Source organism: Terrapene carolina, unplaced genomic scaffold, assembly GCF_002925995.2.
Source record: "Terrapene carolina triunguis isolate 2854851 unplaced genomic scaffold, T_m_triunguis-2.0 Scaffold62, whole genome shotgun sequence".
NCBI classification, from domain to species: domain Eukaryota; kingdom Metazoa; phylum Chordata; order Testudines; family Emydidae; genus Terrapene; species Terrapene triunguis.
In genome coordinates, this window is record NW_020664413.1 from 316,705 (window position 1) to 330,072 (window position 13,368).

Consider the following 13,368-nt stretch of genomic DNA (forward strand, 5'->3'; position numbering starts at 1 on the left):
CACAGACAGTTACCCCAGTGCCCCTCGCAGGGGGCAGGCCAGCTGTGAGTCCAGTACCCCTTGGCAGAGCAAAACCGGCCCCACCGATGCTGGCTAACGCCATGTAGAGGACATCGGGGCTGGACCCAGGGCTCTCCACTGCAGCCCTCCACCCCAGCAGCTGGTGGGGGGGGGGAGGGCGGGTGACACAGATTGCCACCCACCTGCCAGCAGGAGTGACCCACACTGACCACCCACTGTCCTGCCGGGGGCAGCAATGCACAAACCACTCAGCCCTGGTCCAAAAATGGGGGGAGGGTCGACAAAGAGGGAACAATCGTTACTTTCATCGAAGTTTGCCCAGGAACAGCTTCTCTTTTTGTCAAAAAATTCATAAACCAAAATGTTTGGCAAAAAGCCTCATGTTTCCTCCCAGAAATGCTTTCGCTGTGCCTTGTGAGACATACTCTCAATCAGTCGGCTCCGCCCTTGGACTACATTTCCCATGATGCACCACCTCCCCCCAAGAGTGGATGCTGTGGTGCATCATGGGAAATGAAGTCCAGAAAGCAGAAGAGGCAACTGAGGCACATCTCCCAAGAGGCTTTGCGGCAGCACTTCCAAGGTAAAACGCTTCCGTTTTCAGGAGTTTGGTTTCTCAACAACAAAAACTGGAATTTTCCATGGAAAATGTTCTGCCCAAAACCTGTCTGATAGAAAGCAGCTCTCATTCCCTCCAGCAGGGGGCAGCGCACTCATGGACATCCTCCATAGCCAGCTCCTGGTTCTGGCCCATGACCTCCTGGCAGGGCCGCCACTAGCCATGTGGGGCCCCAGGCCTCCGTGGGGGGTGTGGGGGAACCTGCTCCTCCCCCCAGGGTCTGGGCTGCGTTCAAGGCCTGCGGGGCCCAGGAGGCAGGAGCTGTGGGGGGCCACTTTGGGGGGCCCCACAGGCCCAGAGTGGCCTGGTGGATTAGCGGGGGGCTGGGAGCAGCCCGCTCCGTTTCCCTCGCCCCGGCCCCAGCCGCGTCGCTCGGGGGAGGGGGCTTGGGGAAAAGGGCCCCCCCGCACTTACTGGCAATGGCAGGAAGCGGAGCAGCCCGGCCCCAGCCTGTTCTACTCCGCCAGCTCCCAGCCGCGGTGCTCTGCTTCCTGCTGGTGGTGAGTGCGGGGGGCGTCCTTTCCCCACCCCCCACAGCGACACAGCTGGGGCTGGGGCCGCGTCTCTCCGCTTCCTGCCGCTGGTGAGTGCAGGGGGCGATCTTTCCCCGCACTCACCGGCGGCGGGAAGCGGAGCGCCGCGGCTGGGAGCTGGCGGAGTGGAGCAGGCTGGGGCCGGGGTGCTTCGCTTCCCACCACTGCCGGCGAGTGCGGGGTCGCTGGGAGAAGAGGTGGAATGGGGGCGGGCCGGGGGCAGAGCAGGGGCAAAGGGTAAGAGGTGGGGCGGAGGGAGTTGTCCGTGGCCCCACATCCCCTAGGTACGGCCCTGCCCCTTGCAGTGGGTGCAGCCCACGGGGAGCCGCCCAGGGGATAGGGCTGGTCGCTGGAGCTGGTGCTGTCGCGTACGCAGCACGCAGCTGCCTAGGGCACCATGACATTTGGGGCCCCAAAATTCATGGTGCCCTAGGCAGCTGCGTATGCCTAGGGACGGCCCTGCCTCCTGGTTCTCCCCCTCCAGTGGTGCCCCCTTAGGGGAACGCTTCCTCTGCCCTCGGGGCTTGGGCAGCTCTTACCTTCGCCACCTGCTGGTAGAACTGGCCCAGGGCATGCTGCCAGAGGGACTGCTCCAGCAGGACGCACAGGTCCGTGTAGGTGAACCAGCCACGCTGGGTGCCCTGTCTCTTTGCCACGCTGAGGGGAAGGAAGGCAGTTAGATGTGTGCTCTGGGCACAGACCCTCTCCCGCCCTGGCTGTGCGTGCAGCTGCCATCGGTGAATGGGCGGCCGCCTGCATCGCAGCTCCTGGCAGAGTCTCTGTGCCTCTGCCCACAGGTGCCACTCATGAGCCCCAGGTCCCTGGCAGCCAAAGTGCACCGGTGCCATGTGCGGCTCTGCTCAGGGCGAGCCCAGGCCAAGGAGGAGCTGCCTTCCCCCTCTCTGCCCTGGGGCCTGGCATGTTGACTCCCCTCAAAGCCCCACCAGGGGAAGAGGGTGCAGACCCCCCCACACCAAAGAGATTCCGCTGCCGGGTGATCGAGGCCAGCTCGGACAAGCTGTGACTAGTGCGGGCCTCGCCCCAGTCCAGCCTAGAGCTCCCTGGGCAAGCCGACAGCCTGCTCCTGGGACGGCTCCGGCCAGTGGGAATGCAGAATGCAGCCGGGGGAACCGAGGAGCCCAGGGCAGGGGCTGGCCGACACGTACCCCAGCGGATCCGGGCATGGCAGGGCAGAGGTGCCATATCTGCCTCGGAGCCAGACCCCTGCCATGAACACTCCCCCACCCTGGTGCCCCCAAACCTACCATCCTTCTAGCCAGCTCAGCACCTCAAACAGCTCCTTGGGGTCAGCGTAGAGGCTCCAGTCCTGCAGGAAGGGAACGAACGGTCAGGTGGGAGGTGCCCAGTAACAGCGTAGGCAGGCCAGGCGCCCCCCAGCATGGACTGAGCAAGGTTAAGAGAGGCTGGGCGGCCATCTGATGATGAATTCCAGCTCCATTTGGCCCATTTCCCAGCCTGGCCGGGGGCTTTTCAGCCTGCCCCCTCCCCTAGCCCCCTCGTGGTGTGTGATCGCTGCTCTGACGGGATCCTGGACAATCACCGCCTGCAAGCAGGAGTCCCCTTCGTGCTGCCCCCAAAGGAACTCTCTCGCTGGCCCTCCGCAGACACGGCTGGCCCTGAGAGTCCAGCAGGGCCGCAGCCTCATGCACAATGGCCAGGAGCCAAGGGGGGGGGGACGGGACTTCACGGGGGAGGCAGATCCCAGGCTGGACAGAGCCAAGGCCTAACGAGCTGCAATGAATGCTACGTTCCCACAATGGACCAACTCTGCGCCAGCCCCTGCTGGCCCCTCCCACAGGGGCATGTGCTGTGCCAGCCGGTGCCGCAGGCCAATCTCCCCTTCTGCACGCCAGCCCCCGACCCTGCAACCAGCCTCGGGTTAGCACCCCCTGCTGCCGATGACGCTCTTTGAGATGCTCGAACCTGCGCTCTCGGGCGGGCGGGAAGCGCCCCCTGCCAGCCAGCTGTGCACACTGCACTGCCGACAGCCTCAGGGGGCTCCTGGCCGGGAGGGGGGGTCGGGCAACAATCAGGGGCAGCAGAACTAGGGGGTATAGTTTGTGCGCGCAGGGAGCAGGCTGTTCCCAGCCCAGGCTGACTGGGGATGGAGTGGCCCCACGGCAGGCTGGGGCCCGCAGCAGACACATTCCTCCATGTCTGATCTTACCGGGCCAGAGGCAGGACAAGCTCATGGGGACAGGGATCACGGGGGCAGCAGTCCCGCAGCACCCTGGGAAACGGGCCAGCTGCTCCCAGGCAGGAAGCCCTCTCCCCCTCCGTCAGCTGATCCCATTCCATGAAGCCTCTGATTTCCCGCCAGCGCCCCACTGAGTGCAGCACCTCAGCAGGCCCTGGCACGGCTGCCCAGGCCAGACGCCTCCTGGAAGCCTAACAGACACCCCAAGTGCAAGGCCCACCCCTGCCCAGCTCCAGCAGACCCGGGAGAGCCCTTTGCTAGTTAGCCGGGTCACCCTCAGCACTACGAGCTACCCTGGCACCCTGACGTGCCATTTCTCCTCTGCCCAGCGCCTCTCCCCGGACACAGACATGCGCCGAGCGAGCACGTCCGGACCGGTCTAGTCAACAGCGCGCCATAGGCAGGGCCTGTCTCTCACTCTGGGTCTGTGCAGTGCCCGGTGCAACGGGGCCCTGATCTCACTCGAAGGGGGGGGGGGGGGGCCTGTCATAAAGGGGCCCCCCGGTTGGGCTCGGGACACAGGCACTACAGCGATTACATCAGCACTACTTACAATGGCGCTCAGGAAGTTCATCTCCAGCGTGTTAACGGTCTGCACCCCCACCTTGCCGGCTGCGCCCCATTCGTCGTTGAACACCTCCTCCTCCTCCCCTTCGTCATACAGGTACTTGCTGGCAACCATCTGAAAGGCAGGAGCACAGCGCCCGTCAGCACGGCCCCCCGGGGGAGAGCCCACCCCAGCCCCAGCCCACTCGGGGCCCGGCTCACCATGGAGATCAGGAAGAGGTCCGAGGAGGAGATCTGCTGTAGGTACTCGGGGTTCCGGTGCCGGAGTCTCTCGATGTAAACCAGAGCCAGCATCATGGAGCAGGGCGAGATGCAGGCCTCCCTGTGAGAGCGGGGCGAGAGCAGGACTTAGGGTTCCTGTGCGGCCCGGCACACCCAGCGTCCCACCACTGCCAAGGCAGCCTGGCTGCTCCCAATCCCGCCACGTAATGGGCAGGGCAGACCGCTGCCTGCTGCTGGGTAGAACAAGGCCAGCGGGTTTGTGTGCACGTGGGCACGCCCATAACTGCCCCCGGCAGATGGACAGATCACACCTGTGACAAACTGGGACTGTTCTTAATGTGGTCTTTAAATGCTGAGTGGAGAGTGTTGGCCAGGGAAGGTTGCAGGGGAGTTTTGCTGGGGCGGTCTGCATTGGGGATGGGAGACTGGCCTTGAGGGAGGATACCTGAGCACGGAGCATGTAACATGAGAACCCAGGAAGGGGGTTGGAGGCCAGGTAACACCTCTGCCGGGGAAATGGACAAAGGCTGGGGGAGGAGCCGGGGGGAGGCTGAGTGAGAGACGCTGGAGGGAGTTAGAGTTTTGGAGCTGGCTGGTGAAATGGAGGGGAGCCTAGACGGGGCTCTGACCCCTCCCCATACACCTCCCCCCCCGCCCGGGGCTGTGGTGTCCCTGGGGACCAAACTAAGGGGATCCTGTTGTCTGTACCTGCAAGACCTGTCTTGGTCCGTGTTCCTGTCATCTAATAAACCTCTGTGTTACTGGCTGGCTAAGAGTCACGTCTGACTGCAAAGTGGGGGTGCAGGACCCTGTAGGCTTTCCCAGGACCCCGCCTGGGCGGACTCGCTGTGGGAAGCGCACGGAGGGGCATATGCTGAATGCTCCAAGGTCAGACCCAGGAGGTGAAGCCGTGTGAGCTTCTTGCCCTGAAGACAGTCTGCTCCGAGGGAGAGGAGGCTCCCCAAAGTCCTGACTGGCTTTGTGGGGAGCAGTCCCAGAGCATCGCCCAGGGACTCCGGGACACCCCATAACTGCCCCCAGCAGATGGACAGATCACACCACGTGGCTCGGATCCTCCTGCTGGCGAAGCTGCGTCTGGCTCCTCAGGCAGAGCGTTTGCTGGGTGCTAACAGGCCTGTGGAGCTGCCCTGAGGGTTAAGGCGTTCACAAGGGTCATGGCTTTCTCTAGTGGACAGAGGGGAGAGCGGCCCAGCCGCAGGGCTCTGGGCCCACCAGCGTAGAGCTCTGCCTGTGACAGGAAATCCTTCAATCCCTCACACAGAGACAGCAACTGGCCCAGACAGAGCTGCACAGGCAGTGGTACCGGCCGGCTCCCTGCCCTGCCAAGGTGTAAAACCCAGAAGCCTCATTGCTCACCTTTGGCACTACAGAAACCTGAGAGCACCAGGCCCCAGGGAGCTACCCCAGGCTGAAATACAGACCAGACAGGCGCGGCGTGCACTGCCATATAGCTCAGGGACTGGCTGCACACACGAGTCAGAAAGTGACCCAGGACAAGCGGCCCAGGAGGGCATCAGAGGGGCAGACAAGGGAAAAGGCCCAGAGAAGCTCAGCACAGGGCCAGCGAAATCCAGCGCGACAGCACAGGTGCGATGCCTGGGGTGGGGATGCTCTCCGGCAAGAGGCTCCCCATCCAGGTGGCTGGTAGCCACGCTGAAGTGTCGCGCCAGACCAGAGGCCTCCGCCTGCTGCAGACAATGGGCTAGGAGGGGTCGCGTCTTACCGAGACACGTGGCAAACGTATTTCTTCTGCAGCCTGCGGATGGGGCTGGGAGCCGCTTTCTGGAGCAACTCGACGGCGATGTCTAGGACAGAGGCAGAGCGGCACAGGGATTAACACCAGCAATAATGCCCCCGCTCCCCCCAGCACTACTCCCCCTCCCCCCCCGCCCAACCCCGCTCGATTCCCTCCCAATGCACAACCAACGCCAGCGCCCAGCCGGGAGCAACACCCCTCCACCCAGAGGCAGGGAGCTCAGCGGGGAACAGTGCCCTCCCCTCCTTGAGTTTCAGCCCAAGATTTTCAAGAGTAATTTTTGGTGCCTGGCTCGAGACACCTGCCAGGTAGGGCTGAGCACCTGCCCTCGGAAAGCAGCCCCTGGGAGGGCGTCTCATGCCAGGCAGCCAGAAATCAATCACCAAGTTCAGCATCTGTTACCCTGCTCAGTAGTCAGGTGTTTACAGAGATGCTGGCAGAAAGGCAGACAGAGACGGGCTCTCCAGTCGTTAGAACCCCGTGGGGAAAGGCCCAAACAGCTCTGAAATTTACACCCTGGTTCTCAAACCCAACCCAGCCTTAGTTTGGGGGGTGCGTTGTGCCACGCCACCCCCGCTGGATCGCTATGGGTATTCCAGGGGGCATGAGCACAGAAGTAAGCTATAGGGCAGGGACGGTCTCCTCGTTGGGTTTGTAGAGCACCCAGCACAGTGGGCCTTGACCTCCAGGCTCTACCCTAACACCACTAATAAATCGTAACGAGAAGGGAGACCTGCCGGGCACTGCTCCTGCAGAAACACCCCGGGCGTGCACGCATTCATGGGGGGCAATGCACGGCGGCACCAAGGAAAGGGGGCCAGGGCCTTTCCCCGGCAGCAAAAAGGCTAAAAAGGGAGGTCGACCCAGCTCCGTCGCTCGGAGGTGTGAACAATCCACCCCTCTGGGTGACGTTGCTACGCCGACCTAATCCCAGGCGCAGCCAGCGCTGGGGCGACAGAAGAATTCTCCCATCGACCTGGCCGCCGCCTCGCAGGGAGGTGGGCTAAGCACAGCGCTGGTAGACCCCCTCCCATCTGCGCTGAAGTGCTGCACTGGAGCAGCTGGAGCGGTTCACGTGTAGACGTGGCCGTAGCGGATGAGTGAGTTCATTCAGCCCGTGGGCTAGTTCCAATCCCTGGCTCAGCACAGGTCCTCGCCACGCAGAGACAGGCACCACTCACCTGCCACCGGGCTGGAGAGATTGTCCAGGCTACAGTCTTTGTCCCAGCCATAATACAAGCGCTTCCGCACCCTCTCGCTCAGCTGCTGGTGCCCTGGCAGAAACTGAAGACGGGATGGGAAGGATGAGAACAAAGCTACAGACCACCCAGCCCTGGTCCCAGAAAGATGTGCTGGGTCCTCAAGCCAACTGCAGGCTCCGGGTTAGTGGGAACCGTGTGCTCCTCCGAGCACTCAGATTCCACGGTGACTGGTGCCATATGGGCGCCTGGGCTGATGGGGGTGCAGCGGGGGTAACATGGGCAGAAAGGGCTAGGTCAGAAACCAGAAAATATCATGTCCCTATAGAAATCCATGATACGGCCACACCTTGAATACTGTCCCATCTCAAAAAGATACGTTAGAAGTGGGAAAGGTGCAAAGAAGCCAAGGGCAATAAAAGCGATTAGGGGATGGCACAGCTTCCATATGAGGAGAGATTTAAAAGAGTGGGGCTGTTCATTTTAGGAGAGAGACGACTAAGAACAGAAGAACATCCACACAGGGTCTGACCAATGGTCTCTCCAGCCCAGTGCCCTGTCTCTCACCGTGGCCAGCGCCAAATGCTTCAGAGGGGATGAGCAATACGCGGCAATTGTCGACTGATCCATCCCCTGTCATCCAGTCCCTGGCAATTGGAGGTTTAGGGATCCCTGCAGCAGGGGGCTGGGTCCCTGACCGTACGGGGGGGATATGGTAGAGGTCTATAAGATGATGGCTGGTGTGGAGAGAGTGAATTGGGAAGTGTTATTTACCCCTTCACATAACACAGGAACCAGGGGGCACCCAATGAAATTAATAGGCAGCAGGTTTAAAACAAATATGAGGAAGGACTTCTTTACACAACACACAGTCAACTTGTTTAACTCACTGCCAGGGGATGTTGTGAAGGCCAAAAGTATAACTGTTTTCAATGCTCTGGAAGTCCCTAAACCTCCAACTGCCAGAACCTGGGGCTGGACAATAGGGAATGGATCATTCAATAATTGCCCTGTTCTGTTCATTCCCTCTAAAGTGTCTGGTCCTGGCCACTGTCAGAGACAGAATATTGGCACCTCTATCAATTCCGAGAGCATCTCCTAGGAAAAAAGCAGATGGGACTTGAATTTCTAGTGAAAAACAATCCTCAGAACTATTTTTTTTTAAGAGAGGGGGGAGTGGGACCCATCTCTTCTCGAGCCATCCTTGTCCTTCATAAAGACACAGAAAAGGGCACAAGCCCATACTTTTTCCTGTGCCAGTCATCTTTAATACTCAAAAGCAGGCTGTGGGGATTATAGGTCCCAGCATGCAATGCTCCATCGTTGGACTAAAGAAGAGAATTGTATGCTGGGAGTTATCATTGTTGTAGTACTCTCCTGGGACTGGTTACTATGAAACACAAACCCCTTCACCCTATATGTGATATTTTGATCCAGATTTGTTTGTCCAGCATCTCGTGTGTCGTGGCCCTGATCCCTACTGCGATTCAAATAATAGTTTGCTAGTGGCCCATCTCCTCCTCCAGTTTGTCCTTGCAGTGAGATTGTAACTCACTGTTTGTGCTGCCAGGGTAGCGCCTGTGATTGGGAATTCACAAACACTGGATTGTGATGTGCCTATGGGATCTGTCAGGAGGAGAAGCTGGGCAGAAAATGCTGGGCCAAGTACAGAGGTTTCGAAGGTCATCATTAGCACTGCCCATCTTGCTTCTCTGAGAACCAGCAGTACATTATTTATTTTAAAATGGAATAGCAACTGCAATGCAAAATGGCCAAAGAATTGTCTCCTCTGGGCAGGCCATTCATTCACTCCTGTAATGGTACATTTCTCCAGCCCACGGGGCCTGTTACCTGTCTTATGAGCTGCACATGGAAGGAGCTGAGGCCAGGCGTCACTATGAAATGATGCTTGTGTTCAGAGTTGGTTTGGTTTCATCAGCTGCAGGCCTCAGGGCTAGTGTGAGCCAGTGGGGAAGCAAAGGTCTCTCAGAGACGCACGTAAGCTTTCCTGGAGCATGTTCTCTCCAGGGAGTGGGATCTGGTGGAAGTTGTGCTCTGCCTTTGCTGGGAGTGCTGCTGTCTAAGCCTGTTTGCTCTCTTGCAGGATGGAGGGCTCCGAGGATCTAGACAGCAGCCTCTTGACACAGCCTTGGGCTTCAGTTTGCTTTGGTGAATCCACTTTTATTGCCAAGGCTTGTTTCAGAGAAACCGGCTACGTCTTGCTGATCTCTGACCTCAGCAGTGTGTGGTACGAGCGTGCAGACACGGATGTTGTTGGGAAAAGGTCCAAGGTGAGTCTGGAATGAGGTTTGCAAAATCCACAAACCCCCTTTTATGCATAAGCCAGCTAACATTCCAGCATGAGCTTATAGAACGCCCAGAGGGGGGATGACAGCTTCAATAGGACTAGGGTAGAAGGCCTTGATGTGGGAAGCCCTACACAGGTCTGCTGATTCCTCTCCATTCTGACCTACAACATTTACTGCTATGCTAGTCCTGGGCTCCTGCACCCAATCTCTGCTGATGCCCCTCAATCCTGATCTGCAGCCTCCCTTCTATTCCAGTCCTGGTTTCCTTCCCCACAGCTCTATCAGTGCCCCTCATTTCTGAGTCAGCACCTCCGGCTGTTCCAGTCCTGGATCCCTCCTCCTCAGACACTGTACCAAACTGGTGGTTCTGTGATTCTGAGAGAGATCGCTTGGGGTGAGGCCATCAGACGCACTTCCCTTGTAGGCTGGGATGGAAGCTTGTTTCCAGGGGTGCAAGGCCAGTGCACTAGCAGTGTCTCACTTTGGCAGCCTGTCCTCCTTCCCCCATCTTTCTGGTGATTGTGATGCCATAGAATTGGGTATGGCCATCAAGGGAGAGACTGTTGTTAGCTTTAGTGGCCAGGTCAGAGGCTACCAGCAGCTTCCTCTTCAGGACCGCTCCTCCAGGGATGCTACCCTGGCAGTTTCTGCAGCCTCAGTTACATGCTCGTTTTAATGATGTCACTCACATCTTCTATAGTTTCAGAAACAGGCCAGGTAGCACAAGCGACCATCTGCCTCTCTTCTAGGTCCCCTCTGTCTCCGGGCCAAGGGGCAGATGGGAGCAGGGCCTGTTTGGAGCCCCTTGGGGGAACTGTTACCCCGATCACTGGACTTAATGTTTGAGTATTTTATAGAGTTTGGCGTCTGCTGGGGAGTGGATGGTGATGGGCAGAGGCGTCTTGGCTACTCCCATATGCTACAATGGCCGCTTCCCATTTGTCTGTCTTGGCAGGTGGGCTAGGCTGTAACAGTTTCTCAGCCAGCCTGGAGCAGTTGAGAGGTGTCCTAGCGCAGGAGAGCCCTGGGGTGGTAATGGGAGGGCAGGGGGATATTGGAGAAGGCATCCCAGGAACCACATGGGGATAAAATTTCATTATGCCCTCTACATCCTGCCCTTTCGAACTCCACCTGCCCAGAGCTGGGGATCTGGTGGGCCAGGAGGAAATGCCCAGATCCCAGGCGTGACGGGCATGGGGAGAACTGGTGAGGAAAGTTCTTTGTCGAGCATAGACCAGATGGGTGTCTGTTGCTCTCAGTCCTGCTTGTTCCACTGGAGGCTTTGTTCTGTATTGGCTAAGGGAAGGTGAAGGAGGATGTGTGGCTAAGCTGCCTGCAGTGACAGTCCCAAGGATGGACTGTTAGAGTGGGGAGCCTTGGGACAGAATGAACTGGGATGGACCCTATTTGCTGGGGTTTCTACCCGATCTGAGTGAGCCTAGCATTGGGGTCTCCAGGGTGCCTTGCTGCTCCCACTAACTGCACCTTTCCATTTGGGCTTTCCTAGGAGCTGAACAAGCGGCTGACAGCTCATGTGTCGTCTTTCCTGAATCGCTTGAGCAACCTGATGTGTCCTTTGCTGGAAGGAAGAGAGAGTGACGCCAACTCCTTCTCCTGCCAACAGACCTCCAGCAAACTCACCATCCATGTGAAAAGTGAGCTCTCCGGACTACCCTTCTACTGGGATTTCCACTGCCCCGCAGCTGCTGTGGAGATGGTGAGGAAAGGGCTCTGCAATGTGCCACGTGCCTGCCCCTCCTGCTGAGATGCTCAGCAAAACTAGCCAGTCACTGATGGGAGCTGAGTTAATTGATTTAAAAAAATAATCTTGTGGAAGCTTTGGAGTTACCAAGGTGTGCACTAATTGCCTGCATCACCTGGTCTGACCCTTGCTCCCCTCCCCTGCTGTGTGACACAGCCACTTACTGCTTCCTGCTCAGGTCAGACTGTCAACTCCACCGGCCAAGGACTATCTCTTAGGGTTGCCAACCCTCTATGGGGAACAAATATTTAATAATGGGCTCTTCAGCCTAGCAGACAAAGGTAGACTACAATCCAATGGAACACAAGCCAGGAATTAAAGATTAGGCTTTAATTAAAGATAATGTCATGTGATGAAACCTCCAGGAATTTGTCCAACCCTCCTATCTCTGCCTGTGTGTGTGCTGCACCCATCACAGCAGGACCCTGACCCTGCACCACAGCAATCGCAATAAGCCTAATAATAAAACAGTGCAGCCGGGGGGAATGAGCGCCAAGCTGGGCGGTAGAAGGGCCTGAGTTCTGACACTGGCTCTGCCACCGACTCATTATGTATCCTTGGCCGAGTCACTGCTTTTCTCAGTGCCACAGTTTCACCTCTTGTGGGAAAGAGTATTCTCCCCTCCCGCGCCTCCCAGGGGTGTTGGGGGGATTCCTGAGTTGGTGTCCGTAAAAGCCAAGTACCCTGCTTAGTCCCTCCAGGGATGGGGAGGGAGTTGAAGAGCTGCTGGGGCTGTGTAGCACTGTTCCCTAGAGCCACTCATAGATACTAAGGCCAGAAGGGACCATTGTTGAGTATCTAGCATAGGCCATAGCGCTGCCTTGTATTCATTCCTTGCATTAATTATTTGTGTGACAATAGCATCTGGAGGCCTCCTCCAGGAGCAGGGCACTGCTGTGTAGGGCGCTGTACAAACACAGGGTCAGAGATGGTCGCTGCTCCAAAGAGCTTGCCATCTAAGTGAGATACAAGAAGTGGATGTAGCAAACAAGGGGAGCTGGGACAAGGATAGTCATTAACATGAGCCAAGTGGGTATTGGGGGGGCCCACCAAGCCACCTGCCTAGAAGAGGGGAGGGATCTGAAGATGTCCAGGGTTGCGGCTTTATGGACTAGCTCAGTTCCCTGCGTATGGGTCACGATGGAAGAAAGTGCAATGGGACTTGTGGGCGAAGCTGGTGATGAAGCTTGGCATTGCTGGCGGGGTGGAGTGGTGGGGTCGCATGATGAGATACAAGTGAGGAGGAGTAGGGAGAGGCATATGCTTGGTTCCTTAGGTGTCGATCTTGTCCTGCAGTCAAACCTCCATTGGAACTCTCAGGCTAAGCAGTTTCATAGATTCATAGATTCATAGATTCTAGGACTGGAAGGGACCTCGAGAGGTCATCGAGTCCAGTCCCCTGCCCGCATGGCAGGACCAAATACTGTCTAGACCATCCCTGATAGACATTTATCTAACCTACTCTTAAATATCTCCAGAGATGGAGATTCCACAACCTCCCTAGGCAATTTATTCCAGTGTTTAACCACCCTGACAGTTAGGAACTTTTTCCTAATGTCCAACCTAGACCTCCCTTGCTGCAGTTTAAGCCCATTGCTTCTTGCTCTATCCTCAGAGGCTAAGGTGAACAAGTTTTCTCCCTCCTCCTTATGACACCCTTTTAGATACCTGAAAACTGCTATCATAGTTTCCAAGGCCAGAAGTGACCATTGTGATCATCTAGTCTGACCTCCTGTCTAGCACAGGTTGGAGAATGCCCCCCACAATCATTCCTAGAGCAGATCTTCTAGAGAAGCAGCCAGTCTTGATTTAAAAATTGTCAGGGATGGAGAATCTACCATGTCCCCAAGTAAGTTGTCCCAATGGTTGATCGCTCTCCCCCATTAAACATGTACATCTTATTTCCAATCTGAATTTGTCTAGCTTCAACTTCGAGCCATTGGATTGTATTTTACCTTTGTCTGCTAGACTGAAGAGCCCGTTATTAAATATTCGTTCCCCATGTAGGTACTTACAGACTGTGATCAAATCACCTCTTAACCTTCTCTTTGTTAAGCTAAATAGATGGAGCTCCTGGAGTCTGTCGCTATGAGGCAGGTTTTCAAATCCTGTAATCATTCTTGTGGCTCTTCTTTGAACCC

The 13,368-nt window shown here is 57.3% G+C and overlaps 2 protein-coding genes across 2 annotated transcripts in view; one reads left to right on the top strand and one right to left on the bottom strand.

The window, feature by feature from the left end:
• The window catches only part of CNPPD1 (cyclin Pas1/PHO80 domain containing 1), a gene marked incomplete at its 5' end in the record, with an annotated part of 8,844 nt that extends 1,504 nt beyond the window's left edge, over nt 1-7,340 (bottom strand). Inside the window, 6 exons of the mRNA XM_026647716.1 lie at nt 1,713-1,830; nt 2,439-2,500; nt 3,945-4,073; nt 4,160-4,280; nt 5,925-6,006; nt 7,139-7,340. Coding sequence (XP_026503501.1) covers nt 1,713-1,830; nt 2,439-2,500; nt 3,945-4,073; nt 4,160-4,280; nt 5,925-6,006; nt 7,139-7,340 — 714 coding nt within the window. The remainder of the gene's footprint in view (nt 1-1,712; nt 1,831-2,438; nt 2,501-3,944; nt 4,074-4,159; nt 4,281-5,924; nt 6,007-7,138) is intronic.
• A 1,921-nt stretch (nt 7,341-9,261) lies between these two features.
• Nucleotides 9,262-13,368, top strand: part of NHEJ1 (non-homologous end joining factor 1) — a 124,960-nt gene continuing 120,853 nt past the window's right edge. Inside the window, exons 1-2 of the mRNA XM_026647717.1 lie at nt 9,262-9,447; nt 10,973-11,182. Of these exons, the coding sequence (XP_026503502.1) occupies nt 9,262-9,447; nt 10,973-11,182 (396 nt within the window). The remainder of the gene's footprint in view (nt 9,448-10,972; nt 11,183-13,368) is intronic.